This window comes from Chiloscyllium plagiosum, unplaced genomic scaffold (assembly GCF_037043375.1).
Source record: "Chiloscyllium plagiosum isolate Xiang-an unplaced genomic scaffold, Cpla_swu_hap1 HiC_scaffold_11, whole genome shotgun sequence".
Lineage (NCBI taxonomy): Eukaryota > Metazoa > Chordata > Chondrichthyes > Orectolobiformes > Hemiscylliidae > Chiloscyllium > Chiloscyllium plagiosum.
In genome coordinates, this window is record NW_028270149.1 from 40,633,536 (window position 1) to 40,658,898 (window position 25,363).

Here is a 25,363-nt window from a genome sequence, read left to right on the forward strand (position 1 = left end):
GGAATGGTTTCTCTTTCAAATTGTTTGACTATCCCAAATTGTTCTCAGCCTCATGCTCCAGGCTGCTCTACTCTGTAGCCCCCACGCTTGCCTCTTGCCAGAGTTAATCTTGCCCCCCTCGTGTAGATGCAGACAAATATAAAAAGAAAAGTGGCAAGTGCTGTAATTCTGAAATGAAATGAAATGGAGTTTAATTTAGCTAAATGCGAGGTGCTGCATTTTGGGAAAGCAAATCTTAGCAGGACTTATACACTTAATGGTAAGGTCCTAGGGAGTGTTGCTGAACAAAGAGACCTTGGAGTGCAGGTTCATAGCTCCTTAAAAGTAGAGTCACAGGTAGATAGGATAGTGAAGAAGGCATTTGGTATGCTTTCCTTTATTGGTCAGAGTATTGAGTACAGGAGTTGGGAGGTCATGTTGCGGCTGTACAGGACATTGGTTAGGCCACTGTTGGAATGTTGTGTGCAATTCTGGTCTCCTTCCTATCAGAAAGATGTTGTGAAACTTGAAAGGGTTCAGAAAAGATTTACAAGGATGTTGCCAGAGTTGGAGGATTTGAGCTATAGGGAGAGGCTGAACAGGCTGGGGTTGTTTTCCCTGGAGCGTCGGAGGCTGAGGGGTGACCTTATAGAGGTTTATAAAATCATGAGGCGCATGGATATGGTAAATAGGCAAAGTCTTTTCCCTGGGGTCGGGGAGTCCAGAACTAGAGGGCATAGGTTTAGGGTGAGAGGGGAAAGATATAAAAGAGACCTAAGGGACAGCTTTTTCACACAGAAGATGGTACTTTTATGGAATGAGCTGCCAGAGGAAGTGGTAGAGGCTGGTACAATTGCAATATTTAAAAGGCATTTGGATGGGTATATGAATAGGAAGGGTTTGGAGGGATATGGGCTGAGTGCTGGCAGGTGGGACTAGATTGGGTTGGGTCGGCATGGACGAGTTGGATCGAAGGGTCTGTTTCTGTGCTGTACATCTCTGTAGTCTCTGTAGAGTCTGTAGTCTATTTTGGAAGCGCTGCAATCCTTTATGTTAGTATTTAAAAGAGAAAATGCAGATAGGTGTGTCAAGTATGAAATTTCACCACACTCATGTATTAAATGTTCTCAGCTGAGACATTAACTGATTATCTTGTAAAGAATAAAACATATTTATCTATATGTATGGATTATTCACACAGAAATATTATTAGATTAGATCCCCTACAGTATGGGAACAGGCCCTTCGACTCAACAAGTCCACACGGACCCTCCGAAGAATAACCCATCCAGGCCCATTCCCTTACATTTACCCCTGACTAATGTACCTAACACTATGGGCAATTTAGCATAGCCAATTCACCTAACCTGCACATCTTTGGATTGTGGGAGGAAACCAGAGCACCCAGAGGAAACCCACGCAGACATGGGGAGAATGTGCAAACTCCACATAGGCAGTCGATCGAGGCTGGAATCGAACCCAGCTTCCTGGTGCTGTGAGGCAGCAGTGCCAAACACTGAGCCACTGTGCCAAAAAAGCACAGCTGATCAGGCAGCATCTGAGAATCGACGTTTCGGGCATAAGCCCTTCATCATATGCCCGAAACGTCGATTGTCCTGCTCCTCGGATGCTGCTTGACCTGCTGTGCTTTTACAGCACCACTCTCTGGATTCTGATCTCCAGAATCTGCAGTCCCCACTTTCTCCCACAGAAATATGATTGACTATTTGTACTCTGTGGAAAATCTGATTTTATAAACTCAAATTTTCTTAATTGATGATGCTTATTAAATTGTTCTCAAAACCATACCTATTCTATTTGAAATGAGCATGTAGACCATTGCTTAGTAAATACATGCACGGTGCAATTGCACACCCTGGTTGCAATGAGCTCGTCGTTGCAGGATAGGAGGAGGCGGTCTGTGTTGTCGATGGTGCTGATGTTGCAGTGATTTCATCAGCTTTCGCCCAGAGCTGCAACCTGCTGAAAACAGGTTGTGATTCCTGTGTCAGTGAGCGGGAGAGGGAGGAGAGGCTGCAAACATATCCCCGGGGAAATCGAAGCAGTATCTTCCACCCATCCCTGGCTGCCACCATCTCAGTCTCGGGAGTCTCGGCTTTCGGCCTGTTCGCCATTTAATTGTTTGATATTTGAAAGCGTTGTGTGTTTTTTTGCTCTCTTTCTCTCTCTCTCTCTCTCTCTGCAGCTCCCGGAGTGAGGAAACGCTGCCGGCATCGCTTCCATTACAACCGAGAGTAAGCTTACATTAAACATTAGTATTTACATTAAAATGTAAAATTATCTTTGCAAAATCGATTTTGTTGCTAGCCCGCAATCTGTTTAATGTATATTCAACCGTATCGATTAAAAAAACACCGTAAAATGATGTTTAATGTTTAGTTTACAGAAGTGTTGTAATTGCAATTAAATTTTTTGTTTCTTCAAAGAAGCCCTGTTCTCCCTGTCTGAGGGGGCGATGGCAGCGACCTTGGCTGGAACAAATAGCCATTCTTTGGAACCTGGGATTTTGGCCAGGCTTTAATCCCAGCCAGTTCTGTCTGTCAGTTTATCGCCGATTCTCGTTTTCGAGGCGGGCCGAGGCAGGGTCCATCTAATGTTTCATATTATCTGAATGTGACTGAACTGCTCCGGTCTTCCTCCCTCCTTCAGCCCTGATGATTCTGACAGCTCGCTTTTGCATGAATGTCTTTCTCCTGGTCGATATGGAGCAAGATTTAAAGATGGAGACTGCATGAGGACCATCCGAGGTGTGATCCAGTGAGAGCAGCAAGCCTGGGAATCCTCCACGTCTGCCTGCGGATACGTTAATATTAGCAGCAGCGAGAAACACAGTCTACCACCGAGGGTCCTGGCCGTTTGTGAATACGGGGAGCTTCTCCAAACGAGGATATTCTGGCGATGTGAGGACACTGAAGAAGGAATGCACTGATCCTTGAAGTGACACATCCTTTTGTATCTGCAAATGCTGCTTTTTGAAAGGCCCATCATGGTAACCTGCTTATAAATATAGGACTCGGTGCAATCCTTGCTCCTTCCCCCAGACTCAGAGCAGGCCAGAGATTTCTGATTTTGTCTGTTTGCCAGCTACCTGGCAGATGGGTAACCAACCTCAATAAGTTGGGCACACTAGGACACTGCTGAAAGACTTGCTACTCTTGGGCCACAATATTTATCCATTTTGGCAAGAGGTTATCACAACACCTGAGGAGATGGAGGCTATTTGGGTCTATCAGTTCAGGTTGATAGTCATTGGGGACTCCACGGTAGGAAAGTCATGCCTGATCCGTCGTTTCACCGAGGGAAGGTTTGCCCAAGTGTCAGACCCCACGGTTGGCGTGGACTTCTTCTCGAGGTTGGTAGAGATTGAGCCAGGAAAACGGATTAAGTTGCAGATTTGGGACACAGCTGGTCAGGAACGATTCAGGTAAGTCTCAATGTCTAATACATCTGAGGAAAGCCGTAACAGGAATTATATCAGGCCATAATCTTGTGTTCTAAAGGGGCAAATCAATATACATGAAAATATGTAATTGTTCTGCCTTTTTCTGGTTTGTGTGTTCAAATTGATGCAAGCAGACATTTTGTGCAGAAGGCCCTTTGTGTGATATCATGAGTTGTTTCCACTCCCATGATGCCACAAATGGAGTTTGCTGTAAACATTTCCATTCACTCTCTCACTGAAATCCGAGCAGAGATTATCCAACTCAATTCTTTTTCGTGTGTGTGAGGAATCCCTCCAAATATTGAAGGGATCCCAGAACCCTGTGCAAAGAATTTACACCTCACTATAACACCCCTGCAAATTTTAACACGTTCCCAGCACCCCTGCAAATATTGAAACATTCCCCATTCTCTGACAGTGTTGCATATTTGCAGCATGCCTGGCAAATATTGTCACATTCCCGGCACCTCTGCTGACATTGTCATGTCAACAGCACCCTGAAAGCGTTGCCAGGCTACAAGGATTTTCTGATTCCTGAGATGATAGGATTGTTGTTTGCCCAGCCTTGGTGGGGGAGGGGGAGATGCAGAGCAATGTGTCACGGTCTCAGTATTTGGAGTAGGCCATTTAGAACTGAGATTAGGAAACAAGATTCAATCAGTGTTAGCAAACCACCAAGTGGAATTCTCTACCACATTTGGCTGTGGAAGCCAAGTCACTGTGAAAGATGGAACTATAGACACCAAAGGCATCAAGGAGTATGGGAAGAGTATGAGAGTATGACATTGAGATAGAGGATCATGTTAAATGGCAGAGCAAGCTTGATGAGCCCAGTAGCATGCTGTTGCTCCTATCTGTCTGTGTTTCTACATTGATATATTACCAGCATTGGTTACAAATATTCACACAATCCCAACATCCCTTTCAAATATCGACATGCTTGCAGCATTCCCTGACATATTCCCAAGATCCACAGTCTTACTTTTTGATAGCTATTGTCAACTGTTGTATGTGTTGCAAACTCCACACAGTCACCTGAGGCTGGAATCGAATGCTGTGAGGCAGCAGTGCTAACCACCTCAGGCAACTGTCTGTGTGGAGTTTGCACATTCTCCTCGTGTCTGCGTGGGTTTCCTCCGGATGGTCTGGTTTCCTCCCACAGTCCAAAAATGTGCAGGTGAGGTGAATTGGCCATGCTAAATTGCCCGTAGTGTTAGGTGAAGGGGTAAATGTAGGGAAATGGGTCTCTGTGGGTTGCTCTTCGGAGGGTCAGTGTGGACTTGTTGGGTTGAAGAGCCTGTTTCCACACTCTAAATAATCTAATAGTCAGTGAGATCTAGAGCCATTAACTCACTTCTTCTATCTTCAATATCATGGAAAGGAGAACTGCACACAAAATGTGTGTGGTGTGCTGCTCTGAATATTAAACCCAGTGACTGAGAAGTATTAGTAAATCCAAACACATTAATACTATGTTGACTAATACCTTACAAGGATTGTTTGGTTATGAGCAACATTGAGGCTTTTGTGGCCAAATAAAAAAATCCAGATCATTAAATATTGTGGTTTCTGAAATGCTCTGACAATGGAAGAATCATGTCGATGAAAATACCTGTATAGTATTAATTGTTGAGCATTATCTTTGAAGGTCATTACCCCTATTTTTGAATTGATGTATATCTTCCATTTTGGGATAACTGCAAATTAAACTGAATGGTCAATAATTTTAGAAACAATAGTAGTTCTTAGCTGGAGAATAGTGCAGATTACTCAGGACTCTGGCTGAATGCATCTTTAAAAAGCTTACTGAACCATCCAGGAAAGTCCCAAAACATATTGTCTTTACACAGGAAATCAAGCATGGAGAAAAAGGAGAGCTGGGGGCTGAATAAAAACACAAAAAGAAAAATCAGGAAGGTGATGGGCTAGTGCTTTAATCACTGGACTGTTAATCCAGAAACTTCAGGTAATGCCAGAGCAGATAGTGGAATTTGAATTTAGTTAAAATTTGAATTGAATTTATTGTCACATGTACCAAGGCACAGTGAAAAGCTTTGTCTTGCAAGCAATACAGGCAGGTCACAGAGTTAAGTAGCATAGATAAGTAAATAATAGGTAGACAGCGGCAAAAACAAAAAAAAGGTACAGGCGAATGTTAAGGGTTTGTGAGTCCATTCAGTATTCTAATAACAGTAGGGTAGAAACTGTTTCGAAACCTGCTGGAGCATATGTTCAGGCTTCTGTATGTTCTCCCCGTTGGTAGAGGTTGTAGAAAAACATTGTCAGGGTGGGATGATGAATCCACTATTGATTTTCAGGAAAAATCCACCTGGTCCTTCAGGGAAGGAAGCTGCTGTCCTTGCCTGGTATGGTCTGCATTATGGTTGACTCTCAGTTGCCCTCTGTGCAATGAATGCTGGCTTAGCCAGTGACGAACTCATCCTGTAAATGAATAGAAAAGAAATAAATACTAAGTAATGACTTATGAAACAGCAGAATAGTTAAATGGCCAAAGTATTCACCAAATAATAAATACGGCCAATTAAGGAGATATCAGGCAAGGTAAGAAAAGTCTTCTTCATGAAACAGGTTTATGGAGCATCTTAAATCAGAAGGTGATGTGCAGAACTGGAGACTCAAGAGTGGCAAAATCATTCAGTGATGGGAATGGGTCAGATAGACAATTGAAAGTGCAGTGTCCCCAAGTTCTCCTCTGTCATGCTTCCAAAGCTGCCTCTGCATGGTGTTAAGATTCTGCGCAAAGATTCGAACAGAGTACAATGTGGGGAGATTTGCTCTGGTTGGAAAAATAGTGTATTTTTTACATGGTATGAAACTCTTTAATATTAACTGTTCAGATGGATTTGGGTATACTTGTATACAAAACAGCAAGTTAATATACAGGTACACAAGCAAATAGAAAACAAAATGGTATGTTTGTCTTTATCGCAAAGAACTGGAGGACAAGAATAGGGAAATCTTGCTGCAACAGTAGACAGCTTTGGTCAGCCCATATCTTCATTGTACACTTCTGGTCCCCATACCTAAGTAAGGATATACTTGCCTTTGATGTGGATGCAACAAAGTTTTACTAGATTGATTTCTGCGATGGAGAGTTATCCGTGAGGAGAGATTGAGTCAACTGGGGCTATATTTTTTGGTTTACAAGAAACGTGATCTGGTTGAATCATTTAGGGTTCTGAGAGGATTGATGTGGAGAGATTGTCTTCCAGGGTTGGAGAGGCTAAAAGAAAGGAGCAAAAGTTCAGGCTCAGGGGTCAGCCATTTAGGAATGAATTGAGGTGCAATTTCTTCAGTCAGAGGCTTATCAGTCTTTGGAATTCTCCACCTAGAGAGTGGTACATGATCAGTCATTGTTTGCATTTGAGGCTGTGATCAATCAATTTTTGGAGTCTCAAGGAATCACAAAATTTAAGGATAGGTCAGGAAAATCGAGCTGAGGTAATCAATTTTAAATGACAAAGTGGGCTATGGCATTGCATAATTCCTCCTCCTTCTCCATGTCAGTGGCTGAGAGGTGACCTTATTGAGGTTTATAAAATCATGAAGGGCATGGATAAGGTAAATAGACAAGGTCTTTTCCCTGGGTGGGGGAGTCCAGAACTAGAGTGTCTTGGTTTAGGGTGAGAGGGGAAAAATTTAACAGGGACCTACGGGGCAACTTTTTCATGCAGAAGATGGTGCAAGTATGGAATGAGCTGACAGAGGAAGTGGTGGAGGCTGGTACAAATACAGCATTTAAAAGGCATCTGGATTGGTATATGAATAGGAAGGGTTTGGAGGGACAGGGCCAAGTGCTGGCAAATGGGACCAGATTGGGTTGGGATATCTGGTCGGCATGGACGAGTTGGATCGAAGGGTCTGTTTCCGTGCTGTACATCTCTATGACTCTATATGATTAATGGCAATTTCCTCACTTAATTCATCTGATGCCCTTGGATGGAAAATGTCAATTCCTGGAGATTTTTCTGTCCTAACTTGCAATATGCTCTCACATTATTTTTAACACATTAAATAGGTTCCTTCCATTAATTTTAGGTTCCCGATCCATATCTGGTATTTTATCCCCTTCTTAGTGTATGTAGATCCTGCATACTGCCTGATATGACTAATGTTCTTCAGGGTGCCTTGGAAGGATCCAATAGCAAGAAAACTGTTTGCTATGGTAGCTTTCACTGATGTAGAAAGAACATTCCCATTCCAGATGTAATACACATATCATCCTAAGCAGATGGTGCAGCTCTAGGACAGAGTGCACTGTGAAGCAGATGTGGTAAAATTTGACTTCCTCCAACACACTTAGATTCCCATGGAGTTACATTAAGTGCAGTTGGGCCTAGTGTGGGAAAATGAGATTAGTGCAGGCAGTAGTATATTTTTGGCAGTGCAGACTTGATGGGCTGAAGACCTTTTCTATACTGTATAATTCTATAGTGAAGCAATAATAAAGCACTTCAAGTGTAATTTTGCCTGCAGTGTTTGTTTCTCATGAACCCTTTATTTTTACCTACATTATGGAACATGTTCAGAGAACCAAGTGCAATTCCCATGCTCAGCACTGTAGTGTCAGCTGATAATGAAAGAAAGCATTATCAGGAAAAAAATGTCAACAATGCAAACCCAACTATTAATTGTGCAAAATGTGGAAAAGTGCAAGTAAGAACAGAAAGAAAAAAAGAGCCTATCCTTTTACTAAATTTGCCCTTTTATCTAGACCTTACTTGGGTTGCAAGGTTCAGCATGGATTTTGATTTTATATTGAATGAATTCCAAAGAGACCCGTATTTGCTATAAGTGGTGGGCCAGCAAACTTTATTATTGTCTTGTTATAAAAGGCAACTGTAGGATCATAAGAAGAATATATACTGCTGTGGTGCACATAAGATAGTCTGCAAGATAGTGAATGTTAAAGCTGATTCAGGCCTTGAGAGTGAATGAACATCAGTGACTAAATAAATAATTGGAAAGATGGAGAGAATACAGTTAACACCAAAAATTAATACCACCAGCTTGGAGTAAGTGATTTACCTCCTATACTATAATCTTTAGGAGTCTCATGTGCAGTAAGTAGACCCACAAAGCCAGGATTTTGATGCTGTGATATTGAAGGAATGGAGATATATTTCCAAGTCAGGATAGTAAATGGCTTAGAGGGGAACTTGCAAGTGGTAACTTCCCATGTAACTGCTGTCCTTGTCCTTCTAGATGGAATTGGTCTTGAGTTTGAACGATGTTAAGGATCTTTGGTGAATTTCTGCAGTGAATTTTGTAGCTAGTACACACAGCTGCTACTGACTGTCAGTGTTGGACGGAATGGGTGTTTGTCAATGTGGTGCCAATCAAGCAACTGCTTTGTGCTGGAGTATTGAAGCTACATCTATCCAGGCATGTGGGGAGCATTCCATCACACTTCTGACTTGTGCCTTGGAGATGGTAGACAAGTCAAGAGGTGAGTTACTCACTTGGGAAGTCAAGAGGTGAGTTACTCACTGCAGGATTCCTAGCCTCTGACCTACTCTTGTAGTCATTGAATTTATGTGGCTAGTCCAGTTAACTTTCTGGACCATGGTAATCCCAAGAATGTTGATAGTGGGGGAATTTAGTGACGGTAACCCCATTGAATGTCAAGGGGCGGTGATTAGATTTCCCTTATTGGAAATGATCATGGTCTGGCAATTGTGTGGTGCAAGATTAGAGTGGTGCTGGAAAAGCATATCAGGTCAAGCAGCATCCGAGGAGCAAGAAAATCAACATTTCGGGCAAAAGCCCTTAATCAGGAGTGGCTGAAACGTCGATTTTCCTGTTCCTTGGATGCTGCCTGACCTACTGTGCTTTTCCAGCACCACTCTAACCTTGACTCTGATCTCCAGCATCTGCAGTACCCACTTCACCTAAATGTGTGGTGCAAATAATTACTTGTCACTCATAAGCCCAAGCCTGGATATCAGTATCTGAGGAGTCACGAATGGGGTTGAACATTGTTCAGTCACCAGCGAACATACCCACTTCTGACCCTATGATGAAGCAGCTGATTAAATGGTTGTACCTAAGAGACGACCCTGAGGGACTCCATTAAAAATGTCCTGGAGCCGAGATGACTGACCTCCAGCAACCACAACCATCTTCCTGTGTGCCAGAAATGACTCCAACCATTTGGCCCCCGATACCCAATGATTCCAGTTTCATAATTAGGCTGAATAGTGACATGTTGAAATGAGAAAGTTGGAAGTGTATCATTCAGGTATACAGCCAGGTTTCTATCTTACATAAGCTGCTGAATATGTAGTAAAGATGGAATTTCTGCTTGCTTTTTAACTAATTAATGGACTTTGGTGCAAATGCATTGTCATGACAATGAGATAAAATGCACAGCAAAAGAGGAGGGTATATCTGTACACTTGGGAAGTATTTGAACTGTTGTCAGAATGCTAGTCAATTTTCTTCTGCTTTGCAGTAACAAGCTTAAAGTGAAGCTCTGTGAGATGCATGTGAGGCAAAGTAATGATTCCTGTCTTGGCAAGTCTTGAAATCTGCAAGTTTCCTGTGCATTGCCTCCATGATGTATGCATACATGAAATTATACTGAAATATCACTAAGTCTTCCTGCAATATTCATCCATGTTAATTTGTGATAAGGACCACAATTCTGGCCACACTTTCTAAAGTAGGAGTTTGAGAACTGCATTTTAAATGGTGCCCTATTTCCTATTGACCTTATTCCAACCATAAGGTGCTTTCTTTTAGCAGTAGCAGTACAGCCTTAAAGTGACTAGCAGCCTTTCAATAATTGAGACATCAGACAACTTGCCCTCTTGAGCTTGATGCTGTTCCGGCACACATATATTTAGCACCCATAGATCTGCAATGATGTGCAGAAGTATTGACCTTGAATTATAGCGCAAGGTCAGCTCTTCGGATGACAGTCACACACACTGTCGGACAAATAGTGGTATTGTGCTTATGCCTCTATGCAATGACCACATTGCCGAACCTGTGGGCATAGATTCCGCAGTGGGTAGCAGGTGCACTTGTTGTTGGAGAATTGCAGAGTTGAGCAAGCTCTGTGAAAATTTCCTGCAAGAGGCAGTTCCTGCTTTGTGTTTGATAGAGTATTGGGATTCATTTTGTATGTCAGTCTTATAAAACCACTATGTCTCTCTGAACATTTGAGCACAATTCTATGGATTTGTTCCAAGTTTCCTCTATTTTGTGCATCCACTTGGAATGAAAGCAGTGCTGCAATGGGTGAAAGAAATCTTAAACTGGCATGGGCTTTGTATTTTTTTTGGAATTCTTGCAATATATTTTCAGCAGTGTTTTATTATTTTTAATTACTAATTTTTTTGAGAAAAAATGTGTAGGTCGTTTTACTGATTGCTTATCGTTATTTATTAAGTGTCTCAAAAACAGAATTTTGTGGTTGAGATGGTGAAAGATGATTTAAAGACAAGAAAGGGAGATCAGTAAGTGCCAGGCCATAATCTGAGACCTTGATATAGCCTCCTTCTAATTACCAAGGACAGCTGCCTTCCATTGCTGAGAGCCACCTGAAGAGTTATGCTATTTACAGCAAGGGTAATTGCAGCCAACCATCATAGGGACATCTCTATCAACAATTGGCATGTTCAAATCTGACCCATTATCTCCATCTCAGATAACACTGTGACATCAATAAATGCACTTTCTTCTCCTTCATTTGTTCTTTGTCCTGCAGGTGTACATAACCGTGTTCCTGTCCACTGCTATCTGTCAAAGAGTACAATTCTGTTTTCTGTGGAGAGTGCCTTGGATTACCAAACAGGATAACTCCTCAGTGTACCCCCTCTATTTAATGACAGGTTCACATGATCAGCTCAGATATACACCATATGCCCATAGATTCCATTTTATGGCTGTAGTTTAGTTTTTCTGTCATGTTTATAATTTTTTTTTGCTTAGGAGCCATAGAGTCTTTGGATAGACTGACATATTTTTAAAACTATTTCCAGGCTTCCGAAAGCTTGAAAAAATGTTTGCCTCCTTTATGCAGTTAATTGTATTCTAATGGTTGCACTTGTATAAGTTTCTGGACCAGCCAGTTGTGCCAGTGTATTTCAATGGGCAGAATTTTTTCCCTCTTTAGTATGGCTTGAGTAATGGGGTGTCAAGATGGAAAAAAAAAGTGCAAAGTTTTCCCAGTTTTCCCCTAAAGCAGTAAGTGGTGAATTCAGAGTCACACCATGAAGCGGCAGCTATCTTATTCCAATGCAATTGCAATTCACTAACACCCTAACCTGCCTTAGTTTTATGCTACTTCCAATCCTCCTCTGGTTTGTTGAGAAACTAGAAGCACAGATTCCTGACATGTAAATCAGAGCAGGTACCTTGTGGCTGCAGTTCACCCAATGCTTAAGTCGATCATTGAACAGATGCTCCTCCACAACAAAGTTGCTGCATGCTCCATGGCCACCATCCTCTGCGAACTGTCACCCACACACGTCAGTATCCACACAACATAGCATCAGCCTCACCACATCATCATGAATATCCTTATCCCACAAGCCACACTCTACTTTCGAGCTCAGGAAAAACTATGATTTGCTTGCTTCTGCCAGGTTCGCTTTGCCTTCAGGAACATGCATGCATCTTATGGCTCTTAGTTTACTTTTTTATTGCTCATGCACTTCACTAGTTACTTGAAAGTTTCTAAATAATTAACGCACACTTTCTGATTTCAGCACTGATTTACAGATTACCCGCCTCTCTGTTGTTCACCTAGCTGTCTCAGTGCAACAGGTCTTTCATACTCAGTTGCAGGCTGCCAGTCTTTGTGGAATGCATTACCAATTACTGCACAGGGAGAGGCAGGCAGCTTGTCTCTGTCTCTACGAAAGCAGTTTTAACTTTTCCAATCTCTTTTCATTACTGAATCCCCATTTCTGGTATTACCATGGGTAAACTGCCTCTGTATCCTTTCTACTACCTTTTCACCTTTCTTGAATGTGGTGTCCAGAACTGTCCACAATATTCCAGCATCCCACTATTTATAATCCCTAGTAATCCTACTTTTAAACATGTTATCAGTTTGTCCTGCTGTTCTTTAAGGATTTGTAAAATTGGACATCAAAGCCTTTCTGTTCATCTACAAAATCATGCCACATATGGATTATCATCAGTCTGCACAAAGTTCACCACTTCACTCTTCTCTGTATGGAACTCCATCTGCCATCCTGCTGCCCTTTTTACTGCTCTGTCAATGTTATTGTGAAACTTATAACTATCTTCACCACTTTCTAAGATTTTGCCAAGTTTCTCATCATCTGTGAATTTGACAATAATGCCCATATCTGGTCCAGGTCATTTTTAAAAATTACAAGTAACTCACCTCCTGACTGCTCAAAGCATGTTCACCATCTACAAGGCACAAGTCAGGAATGTGATGAAATGCTCCATACAGAGCTTAATGAGTGCAGCTTCAACCATACTGAAGAAGCCCACAACCATCTGGGACAGATCAGTCCACTTGATTGTCTGCCATCCACCACCTTACATGTTTACTTCCTTCATGAAGAACATACAGTGGCAGCGCTGTCGCAAATCACCAAGGTGCCTTTGACAGCACTACCCAAACTCACAGTCTGTACTATTTCAAGGGACACAGACACTAGATGCTTGGGAACACCATCTCATCTTCCAGGTGTCATCACCTCAACCCCACACACAGTATTCTGAATTCCCAGAAAAAAAATTTAAATCGTGATTGAGACATGCTAGTCTGACTTGTCTTGTTTAATTCAAAATGGAGAATCAGTACCTTTATTTCCAAGTATTACTGTGATTTTCTTGTTCCCCTCTCATTCATAATGATATTATTGTTCCTTTACAGTTGTTGGAATTCTGTAATTCCTGTTTCTAGCAGTTCTACAGGTAAATCTACATCTAATGGACTGCAGTGGTTCAAGAAGATGGCTCACCACCAGTTTCTCAAGGGTACCAGCTTCTCAGGGTGATGGCGGTGTAATGATAGTGTCACTGGACAGGGATATGTACTGGTGACAGTGTTTGAATCCCACCGTAGCAGCTAGTGGAACATAAATTCAATTAATAAATCTGGATTTATTTTTAAAAATCTACTCACTGAAGTAGTGACCATGCAAACTACAGTTGACTGTTGCAAAAATCCATCTAATATATTGATGTCCTTTATGGAAGCGAATCTACCATTCTTCGCCAGTCTGGCCCACCTATTGACTTCAGACCCACAGCAAGGCTGGTTGACACTTAGCTGCCTTCTGTAATGACCAAACCATTAGCAAGGGCTATCAGGGATGGACATCAAATTTTGACCTTGCCAGCAATGTCTACATCCTATGAAAAAATAAATGAATAATTCTTGCTTTTAAACCACAGTCTTGTGGTTTCCAGTTTCATACCAGAACTTGAACACATAATCCAGTGCACTTTTTGACATTAGTTGAAGGAAAGCAAAGCATTCTCCAGGATTCTGTCTTTAATTCCAGTCACCAAAAACCAATTAGCTGATGATAACAGTTGCCACCACACTTCAAAGTAATTCTTTATATATGAAGTGCTTTGAAATCATAGAATCCCTATAGTACAAAAGGATGCCATTTAGCCAATCAAATACAAACCAACTCTCCCAAGAGCATCCAAACTAAGGATGTCATTTTCTTTCAATGCCGATTTTATCTGTTTTTGTCAGCAAGTATGGATTCATTAGCTTTGGATCCATGAAGAATAAAATTAAGAGCTAAGAGATTTAGGTCTCCACTACAGAGGAGGAAGTGCTGGATAAAAATGGATAAATCCCCAGGACCTGATCAGGTGTACCCTAGAACTCTGTAGGAAGCTAGAGAAGTGATTGCTGGGCCTCTTACTGAGATATCTGTATCATCGATAGTCACAGGTCAGGTGCCAGAAGACTGGAGGTTGGCTAACGTGGTGCCACTCTTTAAGAAAGGTGGTAAGGACAAACCAGGGAATTATAGACCAGTGAGCCTGACGTCGGTGGTGGGCAAGTTGTTGGAGGGAATCCTGAGGGACAGGATGTACATGTATTTGGAAAGGCAAGGACTAATTAGGAATAGTCAACATGGTCTTGTGCGTGGGAAATCATGTCTCACAAACTTGATTGAGTTGTTTGAAGAAGTAACAAACAGGATTGATGAGGGCAGAGCGGTAGATGTGATCTGTATGGACTTCAGTAAGGCGTTCAACAAGGTTCCCCATGGGAGACTGATTAGCAAGGTTAGATCTCATGCAATGCAGGGAGAACTAGCCAATTATATACAGAACTTGCTCAAAGGTAGAAGACAGAGGGTGGTGGAGGAGGGTTGTTTTTCAGACTGGAGGCCTGTGACCAGTGGAGTGCCACAAGTTTCAGTTCTGGGTCCACTACTTTTCATCATTTATATAAATAATTTGGATGTGAGCATAAGAGGTATAGTTAGATGACACCAAAATTGGAGGTGTAGTGGGCAGCGAAGAAGGTTACCTCAGAATACAACGGGATCTTGATCAGATGGGCCAATGGACTGAGGAGTGGCAGATGGAGTTTAATTCAGATAAATGTGAGGTGCTGCATTTTGGGAAAGAAAATCTTAGCAGAACTTATACACTTAGTGGTAAGGTCCTAGGGAGTGTTGCTGAACAAAGAGAACTTGGAGTGCAGGTTCATAGCTCCTTGAAAGTGGATTCGCAGGTAGATAGGATAGTGAAGAAGGCATTTGGTATGCTTTCTTTTATTGGTCAGAGTATTGAGTACAGGAGTTGGGAGGTCATGTTGCGGCTGTCTGGACATTGGTTAGGCCACTGTTAGAATATTGTGTGCAGTTCTGGTCTCCTTCCTATCACAAAAAATGTTGTGAAACTTGAAAGGGTTTTAAAAAGATTTATAAGGATGTTGCCAGGGTTGGAGGATTTGAGCTATAAGGAGAGGTTGAATAAGTTAGGGCTGTTTTCCCTGGAGTGTCGGAGGCTGAGGGGTGACCTTATAGAGGTTTATAAAATCATGAGGGGCATGGATAGGATAAATAGGCAAAGTCTTTTCCCTGTGGTGGGAGAGTCCAGTACTATAGGGCATAGGTTTAGGGTGAGAATGGAAAGATATAAAAGAGACCTAAGGGGGAGCTCTTTCACGCAGAAGGTGGTACGTGTATGGAATGAGCTGCCAGAGGAAGTGATGGAGGCTGGTACAATTGTAACATTTAAAAGGCATCTGGGTGGGTATATGAATAGGAAGGGTTTGGAGGGATATGGGCTGAGTGCTGGCAGGTGGGACTAGATTGGGTTGGGATATCTTGTTGGCATGGACACGTTGGACCAAAGGGTCTGTTTCCATGCTGTACATCTCTATGACTCTATGACATGCACTAAGATATTTTTAATCAACCTGTTCAGAGATGTTACTACACACCTCTGGAGCAGGCAGGACTTGAAGCCATGCCTCCTGGCTCAAAGGTGGGACTGCTACCACTACACCATCAATATTATCTCAGCTGTACCTGTTGGCTATACTGCGTTACCAGCCACTTCATGAGATACTAATCTAATATGTTATATCTCTAGCTGTATAAAAACATGTCAAAATATTTATTTGTGTACTTTTATTTTCTTGCCATTAATGTATTTTATTTCTTGGCAGTTTTATTTAGTACTCCTCTGGACTATTTAAATGTCGGTGTAATAGAATTTATCGTAAAGTATGACCCAAACCAATACAGCAGCTTGGTACATTCTGGTGGGGGCTGCTTAAACTGCTTCAGTGTAAGCTAAATGTTGGTGTCTTGCACGTTTTCCAGCCTCACGAGACATGAACATTGGGGAATATAGCTCACTAATCCACCTCAGAGCAAATTTAAGCCATTATCTTGGAAGGCTGACTCATCAAGGGATGTGCATGTGAAGATGATAATTAGCACCTGTGACAGGAAAACTTTCCTTCAGCATAAAAACATGACCCTTGTTGTTCGACATTATTTCAGTGTTGAATAATGTTTAGCTCAGTAACATAAGATTCCTATCATTCACAATTATCTGGAAGGCTGTGTATTCAATCTTTTTACATCATCAGACTATTATAGAAGATTGATCCTATCTTGACTGTTTCAATGATTATTTTGTTAGTTTCTTTAAGTGCTTGACAGCTTTTCAACATTATCTTACTTGTAAATTAGGAATTTTAAGTTATATTCATTGGCCTTACAGTATTAATACTGTTCAGAAACGCAATGTGGTTGACTTTTATTTGCTCGAGGAGGGTAATTAGGGACGGACAACAAATGTTGGGCTTGTCATAATACCTACATCCCAGGAAACAATAAAGAAGAAGAAGAATGTGATGGGCATCCCACTTTTTGATCCACTGAGAGGGTGGCCTATGAGTGTGTAGGAGACCCAGAAATGATAGTTTCTCAGCAGACTGCAGAGGTAAAACAGACATCACTGAGAAGTTAAAGTTGAGAGTGTGGTGCTGGAAAAGCTCAGCAGGTCAGGCAGCATCCAAGGAGCAGGAAAATCGAGGGAGGGCTTTTGCCTGAAACATTGATTTTCCTGCTCCTTGGATGCTGCCTGGCCTGTTGTGCTTTTCCAGCACCACACTCTCGACTCTAATCTCCAGCATCTGCAGTCCTCACTTTCATTACTGAGAAGTTCCCTATTTAACCATCTATAAAGTGGTTAGCTGGTTGGGCTTCCAGTTGATTTGGAGGACTCTGAAGGAGACTGCAGGACCAAGTTGATTACGAGGGTTTTGATCTCCAAGATGGGGATGGGGATGGGGAATGGTGGGTTCCAATCCTAAGGTTTGGGTAAGGTGTCAAATGGATGACCACTGAACTGAGGGTGAGAGGATCCAATCAAAGCCTGAGGTTAGAGGAACAATCCTGGATAAGGGGTTGACCTGATCCCAGGATAGGGTTGTTGAATCCCTGATTTCAGGATTGTGGCTTCTGTTTGGGATGGAGGAGGTGGGTTGGATAGTAGAAGATATTTGGTGGGGCTGGCAGGAAGGAATAACACTGAGTCTATAAAAAATGAAAAATACTGTCAATGTTGGAAATCTGAAACAAAGACAAAGAAGTCTAGAGAAACTCAACATCTCTGGTTGCATCTGTGGAGAGAGTAACAGAGTTAAAGATTTGAATCTGGTCTGATTCTTCTTCAGAACCCTGAGTGTAACTGCAGCTCTAGCTGAGAAACCTGGTGGCCATTATTGTATCTGCAAAACAGGTAATTTCCCAGACTTTCAGTATCATTGTCAATTTAAAATGCCAAAATGTCTCCTGGTCTTCCTGCCGCTTGTTCTGTCCGAATAAAAAGCAGACGATGGTCAATTGGAACAGGGTTCCCAACAAATTTAACTTTTTGGTCATTCATTGCCAACTCAGACCTAGATCCTTCTATAATCTCAGATTGGTTACAGGGATAGGCTGAATTTTCAACCAAGGAATCAGGAATCCTACACAAAACCAAAGAAAAGTGTCAAGTAGTTACACAGTTTCAAAGACTTTAGATAAAGAATGGGGTGATAAAATGAAAGCTTTGATTTACATACAGTGAAGTTGCAGATGTTTTTGCTCAAAATTACTGGCTGTCAAGGAAAAATATCAACTATTCCATCAGAAGAGTAAGCAATATCAATTCTCCCAAGAGTTTGAACAAGGGGAAGAACTTTTTCAACATGTCATGTTTTCAAATTCAATTTTCATAAAGTCAAGTAAAATCCCTATTTTTATTCTTAATGTCTCTAAGGCATTGTAACAACCAAATCAAAGGTTGCATACAATAAGATTTTCAAACTCACTGTGCTGAAATATTTTATGTGCCATTGAACCTGATCTTTTGATTATGTTAACTATTTCTAACTTTTCAACTATTTCCCCCATCTTTTAGGTCAATAACTCGTGCATATTACAGGAATTCAGTGGGAGGACTGCTCTTATTCGATATAACTAACCGTAGGTCATTCCAGAATGTGCATGAATGGTTGGAAGAGGCCAAAGTTCACGTCCAGCCATTCCAGATCGTTTTTGTGCTGGTTGGTCATAAATGTGACCTGGCAACCCAACGGCAAGTGTCGAAGGAGGAGGCAGAAAAGCTTGCTGCAGCTTACCGGATGAAATATATAGAGACGTCCGCAAGAGATTCCATCAACGTTGAACAGGCCTTTACCGATCTGACAAGGGATATTTATGAACTTGTCAGAAGGGGTGACATTATGATGCAAGAGGGTTGGGAAGGAGTGAAGAGTGGTTTTGTTCCAAATGTGGTCCACTCCTCAGAGGAAGCTGTCAAATCAGGCAGACGATGCCTTTGCTAATTAAAGAGTGGAAACGTTTAAACTTGATAAATCCCCTCGCACGTAGAGACTGTACCAAATAAATGCTGTAGGCCTTTTTAAGTTTGTATCACAAATTATTCACTATTTCCACAATACAGATATTTGATCCATCTTTTTGTAATTAATGAGATCCTGATGTCTGAATCAGTTACTCTAATTAGCCAGCAGATGGGAATGGAGAGTTTCCACCTACTGTTTTAATTCCCGGTCTGGGGAGACAAGAAACAATTCATGTTTTTGAAAATTTCTAAAAAGAAGCATTGAATAATCCAGACTGTAACTGGGTTTATGGTCATTAATTGACATTCTACTGTAAGAGAGGCAGTTGAGGAACCTGAACTGCTACTTTAATTCAGTCTGCATGTCCTCATTCCCTTGTACAATGCAGGTGAGGATCTTCATTAAATCCTGTCTACTCTTGATTCACAGATACAGCAAAGTCAATCTCCCATGACATAGTGTAAAATAACTTAAACTTATTCCAATAATAAAGACCTGCAGAAATAAATATAGGTATTTTTTCTGGCTAACATCTACATTAAAAAAATTCTACAGGTCATCTCACTGAACACACTCAGAGGTAGATGTCATTCTGAGGGTGATGTTTTATATTTCTTCCCAAATATCTCCTCCTCTCTTACCTTCCTGGAGCTGACAGCTGCATACTGTGGTACAGTGTAGCTCTCTGGAACATGGCCAAAATTATTATTTATCAAGGTTAAATTAATTCACAAAGTATCATCAGTCTATTGAAACTTAATGCATACTTCACTGTTGAGCCCAATCCAACCATCATGTACTCTGTCCAGCAAGAGTCACTGCTATCAATTAGAAACACAAACCTTGATTTGATTTTTCCTCTGAAGTGAATCCTAAATGTATCTGACCCAACCTGTTCAGCACAATCTGTACAACAGACTGGATCCCTCATCATAAAGATCAAAATAGTTCTATAACATACTGGTTGATGCAATCAGTTAGATTCTCACTAGGAGATTTCTTAATAATATTGGGGATGCGCGTGAGAAAGTAAGGGAGAAAAAGCAAAAGTTAAACAATAATATTTGCTGAGAACAAATAGTGAACATTTTGAAGTTACAGAATTAAGAAGGCCTTCACTAGCCTCCTATGTGTAGTGACTGTACAAACACATAAAGATATTTGTAAATCAGTAAACCAACTATATACAGTGTATGATAGATCAGTGCTCTTGAATTAACCATTACTTCACCAAATAAATGGTAAATCCATACAGTCCTTATCTTTGTGAGTATATAGGGACTCCATTTAAATATATGATGAGTGACCCTTAGTTTATGAGTCAACAGAATATATAGAATTATTAACTTTTACCCTGCTGAATAAAATACTTTTTTTTATCCAGGTGAATAAAGAGATGTTTAGTACAATTGTATGGTAAGGTCTTCATGCAGCCAAATAGACAGCAACTGTATAGTTACAAAGTGAGAAACTCTTACTTTGCCAGGTAAGCAGTAGGTCCACATAATCTTAGAGAATAACTTCCACATGCTACAAAAACAAACTCCACTCAATAAGACGATTGCTGTAGTTATGTGAGTCGTTCTTACCTTACTGAATGCATCATTGCAGATTAATTCCAAACACATAATTCGAACTAGATGAAATAGAAAATCATTTGACCAGATGCAAATTATTAATCACTAAATAAACAGGAACTATATTTGATTTTACAGCAAGTGTTTTAATCACTAATTTCACTAGGTTTCTGAGAACTGAACCATTATTAGTAAAAGTCAACACTGGTGAAAAGTGGAGCCTTGTGCTGTAACTTTTCACCTCACTCATCAGGATAAAGACAAGAATGCCAAATTTCAAATGATTACAACAGACTATGGTGCAGAAGGAAAGGGATGCTGACGGTTGCCAACTCAACTTTGATTGGGCAAGGCATGGTCATTGAGAGCACATTAGGGAACAATAGGCTCCTTATGCTTCTGGGTAATTCAAAAAGCAGCAAGTCTGTAATGTATTTTTTTTATTTGCAGAGTGAATCCTGGCTTGAGTATGGGTCACTTGTGGCAGGGGCAAATGAGCCACATTACAAACTTGACTGATAAATTGGTATTTGTGTAGTTGGCAACACTCACAAAAATGTTCACCAAATACTGCCCAGTTACAAAATCACATCAACCAGTGATGGTTTTGGGTTTTGCAAGTGTGAGCTATTTGAGAATGCTCTATACACTGCCTTTGAGGAATAGCCAGAGGAATATGAGGTTTGATTCAGTCAGTCATTGGAACATATGGCACTGAAATTCCGACACGATATTTCTCAACTGTGTGGTAGGGAGAATATCTGTTTGGTGCGATGGCAACCTTATTAGTGAAAAATACCACTTCCATTGCAGCTGCATTGTATCAGTGTAATTAACCGTTTGTTTTAATTTTTGAGATATTTTGCTTTTGTTTGAAAGTCTGAGCACAGTGGACACTACTTAAATTCAAAGATGACAGCTTTTTACAAGTTAGCATGACGCAGTGAATGATTTGTTCAGGATAACCATTGACCTATAGAATAACTTTGATCCACACTTTCAAGTTGAGCAAATCAGTAGCACCCTATTGACATGCTTTATCTGTGGTAATACTTTTTCTCCTGTACTATAGATTGTAGTGATTGTTTGAAATATAGCATTCTTGTGTTTATCCTGATAGGTTCAAGCTCTGACAGCATGTCTGTCTTTACAGCAATATTCAAGTCCTGTATTAGTAAGCATCTCTTCATGGAAACCAGTTCAGTCATTGAGATATTTAAAAATAAGCAGTAGTTAATATCTCACACAATACTGGATTGTTTTCAAGTGGTCTCTAACCTCATTCCAGCATGAAGTATCACTTCATACCTCAGGTACTATTGTATTAACTTCCTGAAAATGCAGATCCTCAAACAAGTGAATAATTCATGCATTCAATCCTATTTAACACTGTTTAAACATTGCCAAGGAAAATGTGATAGGTGTTTTAGATTTGTAAAACTAAAGCATTATGGTCAAACTGGCTTGAGCCTGGAAGAGACTGACAGCTGGCTAAATCAGCCCCAAGTGTACTTTCTAGGGCAATCTAGTACAGCTACTCAAAGGTTTAAACTTAATTCCCTCTGATTTATCTGTTACACATTTTGGGGTCCACCCATATTTGGGGAGGGATACAAAATCATTGGGAGTAATTTTGACTTTGGCCAATTGTTTAAACAGTTGCTATCAGATTAACCATTTGCTATTCTTCTCTTCCAACGTTCATTTCCAATTAGGTTGATCAGGAAGTATGTACAATGGCCAGCTGATTCAATATTGCCCATTTTCTCTGTTGCCAAAACTGGAAATTAGACCCAACAGTTTATGTATTGTTTCAGATATTGCAGATGCAGCAGTATCAAAGATATCATCACTAATGAAGGAGGTCTAGCTTATGATCCAGTAAAGAGAAAATTTCATAGCACCTTCTCATACTCTCAGGACATTCCAAATATTTTGTACATTCCCTATCTTTATATAGCTATTGTTATATTGGTAGATGTGGCAGCCAATTTGTGCCCAGAAAATTGCATGCACAGTCAATGAGATGAATGATGTGTTGGTCTTAAATGAACAATTATAAATTATCAGTAAAAGCAAAATGAACATTGAGGAAATATCTCGTTGAAATATGGTTCATCCAAATTGCCTGCTGAGATGATGTGCTCATAATGGAGCTTGGAATATAATCTTTTGACCACTAAATGAGAATTCTTCCACAGAGACATGTTAACATTAGATTTCCACAATGTTATCATCTGTATCCTGAGTTAATCTGAGGATTTATTTACACTATGTAATCTGAAGGATTATTCCAAATGTTAGTCATTTTCTGCATGAACCTATTCTTACTGACAGCAGTCTTAAACTGGTCTCTCAATTCTTTCATTGAAGCCTTCCTTGTTCAAGTACCTTGTTTCGCTTTATGATTGTGGATTCTGATTCTTCAATTTTGTTAGAGTCATAGCATTTAATATTTTATGTGCTTCTACTGTAATTATTGTAAAATCTAAATGTGGTGGAATTCTTTATTCCATGTTTCCTAGTGTAATGACAGAGTTAGCTGACAATTATCTGAACAGAAAATTAACTAATGTGGGATAAGTTATCTTAAATTTTTCAGCTTAGTGCTTTATTTTGTTGAAAAAGCAAGGTGAAAGTCCAAGTCCGAATTATGCACTGTACCAGCAAGACTGAATCAAAGAAAAAGGAAAAGAATAATCAGAGAGTTGTTTGTTTGGATTTTAAAGCTATTTAAGGGAAAGCAGGTCGGTAAAATGAAACTTCCACTGACTTGAGGACCTATCAAAGGTAATCCTCTGCTAATTAATTATATTCCTCCTTAGTCAGTGGCAAAGCAGAATCATCAAATGCAATATAAGTCAAAGGGTTTTTCATGGAATAAGTGAATGTTTTGAGGGTACACATTAACAAGTAACTTTTCACTAACTCTTGAGGGTCAGTTCCAGGAACAGTTGTGTGTGCACATTCAGCTCGTTCTGCATCCCCAATGCGTTTCTCCCACCTTTGTGTTGCTGGTGGGCCTCTGACAACCTCCTGATGCTGTTGAACCCAATCTCTCCACCATATTGAGCTTCCTGAACATACACAGGAAAATGTACTTTTTCTTTGGACAGGTTACCTTGCCCCAAAGCACCATTACATGTTACAGACTATTGCAAGAAAAATTGAATACAAAGGTAGGGAGGTTGTAGCTCAGTTATATAGGGGATTGGTGTGACCCATCTGACGCATTGTGTACAGAATTCGTCATCTAAGGAAGGATGTAAATATGTTGGAAATAGTTCAGAGAAGGCTTACCAGGCGAAAACTGGAATGAGTAGGTTGCCTTATGAGAAACCATTGGACAGTCTTGGATTGTACCTGCTGGAGTTTGAAAGAGTAAAAGGTGATTTAATTGAAATATACAATATCCTGTGGAATCTAGACAGGGTATAAGTAGGGGGATATTTCCATTACAGGAGAAACCAGAACTAGTAATCACTGTTTTAAAATAAGTGGTCACCTATTTAAAACAGATTAGGCAAATTTTTTTACTCACAGAAGGTTGTGATTTTTTGGAAGTTTCTTCCTGAAAAGGTAGTGGGAACAGAGTCTTTGAATATTTTTAAGGCAGAAGTGATAGATTCTTGGTAAGCAAAGGGGTTAAAGGTTATCAGGGGAATGCAGTCATGTGGATTTGAAGTACAATCAGATCAGCGACTACTTGATTAAATGGCAGAGCTGAATGGCCTACTCTTCTTCCAGGTTCTTACATTTAAATGAAATCCACTGAAGAGCGCAATGAGCCCATGCAGTGTTGATGCATAATGCAATCATTATTGTTGCTTTCCAAGCCAGGTTCAGTTAGACTAGCTACCTATAACTCAATGAAACCTAAAATCGTTCATCTTTGAAAGGGGTTGCATCTACAGATAAGAATGAATAAAAATGTGTGCCTCCAAATAATGCTCTTTGTTTAGACGCTGTAATAATTCCACTTCTTTCCACCTGTTAAAAATAGGAATTGATTTTTGTTCACTCATATCAGTCATGTTATTAATATTCCTTTGAATAAATTTCCCAAGATGCAAGCTGCAATTTCAGTCACAAGATTTGATGTCAACACACACATATATGAGGAAGTGCATCCTTGCAGTTGTGACATCACCAAATGTAGGCCTAGCTTTTAAATGTGTCTGGTAGGCAGTGAAGGACCAGTATCAGATGCTCATTTTTTTATAGAAATCATTTAAAAAATCATGATTCTATTCTTCAAAGCACATTTCAATTGTATAATTAAGAAGTAATTGTACTCAGGAAGGATAGCTTCCATCTATTTCATACTGGTGCAGTAATAGACGCTGTAAATCATATTTGCAGACACGGTGATGCAAGTATAATTAATTAGAAAACAATTCATCGGGGCTAATAATCACCATCCTTTCTACTTAACTGATGGTTGGATGCAAAAGAATTTCTTCAAGGATATGTATAGGTAAATGTCTCAATTGTTATCTTTCTGCTAAAGCCCCAAGAACATACTTGGTTGTTTTCTTTGTTATTTCTTCCACCTACCAACTTTAATACTTAGTAAGTTACAAAGGTCTGAAACAATTGAGATGATTTCAGCCTCATTTAGAAATCGTTGCAGGGCTAGGTGGATAAGTTACTCACTCTTACTATTGAAGAGTAGATGACGCATTTAAGTCTATAAATGTGTGAGTGTGCATAACAGTACAATAAATCAAATGGAGATTCTGAAAGGAGCCTACTCGGGGTGGGTCAAATAATTTTGAATGGTCAGATCACGGCTTAGATTTTTGTAGTGTGAGGAGTACAGAGTGGAACTTCAGCAGGACATTAACAAGTTGGTGGAATGGGTGGATAGGTCGCTGATGAGGTTCAATGCAGAGACGTGTGTGGTAATGGACTTCGCTACGAAAAATTATTGAAAGACAGTATAAAAAAGGGAGTACGATTCTAAAGGGAATGCAGGAGCAG

General features: G+C 40.4%; 1 protein-coding gene across 1 annotated transcript; it reads left to right on the plus strand.

Moving 5' to 3' along the window:
* Nucleotides 1-1,919: 1,919 nt before the first annotated feature.
* Nucleotides 1,920-24,460, plus strand: LOC122557279 (ras-related protein Rab-39B). The gene is made up of 3 exons (XM_043704805.2): nucleotides 1,920-2,234; nucleotides 2,427-3,424; nucleotides 18,356-24,460. Exons 2-3 carry the CDS (start codon nucleotides 3,210-3,212, stop codon nucleotides 18,780-18,782), a joined length of 642 nt encoding a protein of 213 aa, XP_043560740.1. The 5' UTR covers nucleotides 1,920-2,234; nucleotides 2,427-3,209; the 3' UTR covers nucleotides 18,783-24,460.
* The last annotated feature ends 903 nt before the right edge of the window (nucleotides 24,461-25,363 follow it).

Coding starts and splice junctions, on each gene's coding strand:
- LOC122557279 (XM_043704805.2), top strand. CDS start 3,210: ATGGAGGCTATTTGGGTCTATCAGTTCAGGTTGATAGTCATTGGGGAC. Junction 3,425..18,355: donor GCTGGTCAGGAACGATTCAG/GTAAGTCTCAAT, acceptor CCCATCTTTTAG/GTCAATAACTCGTGCATATT.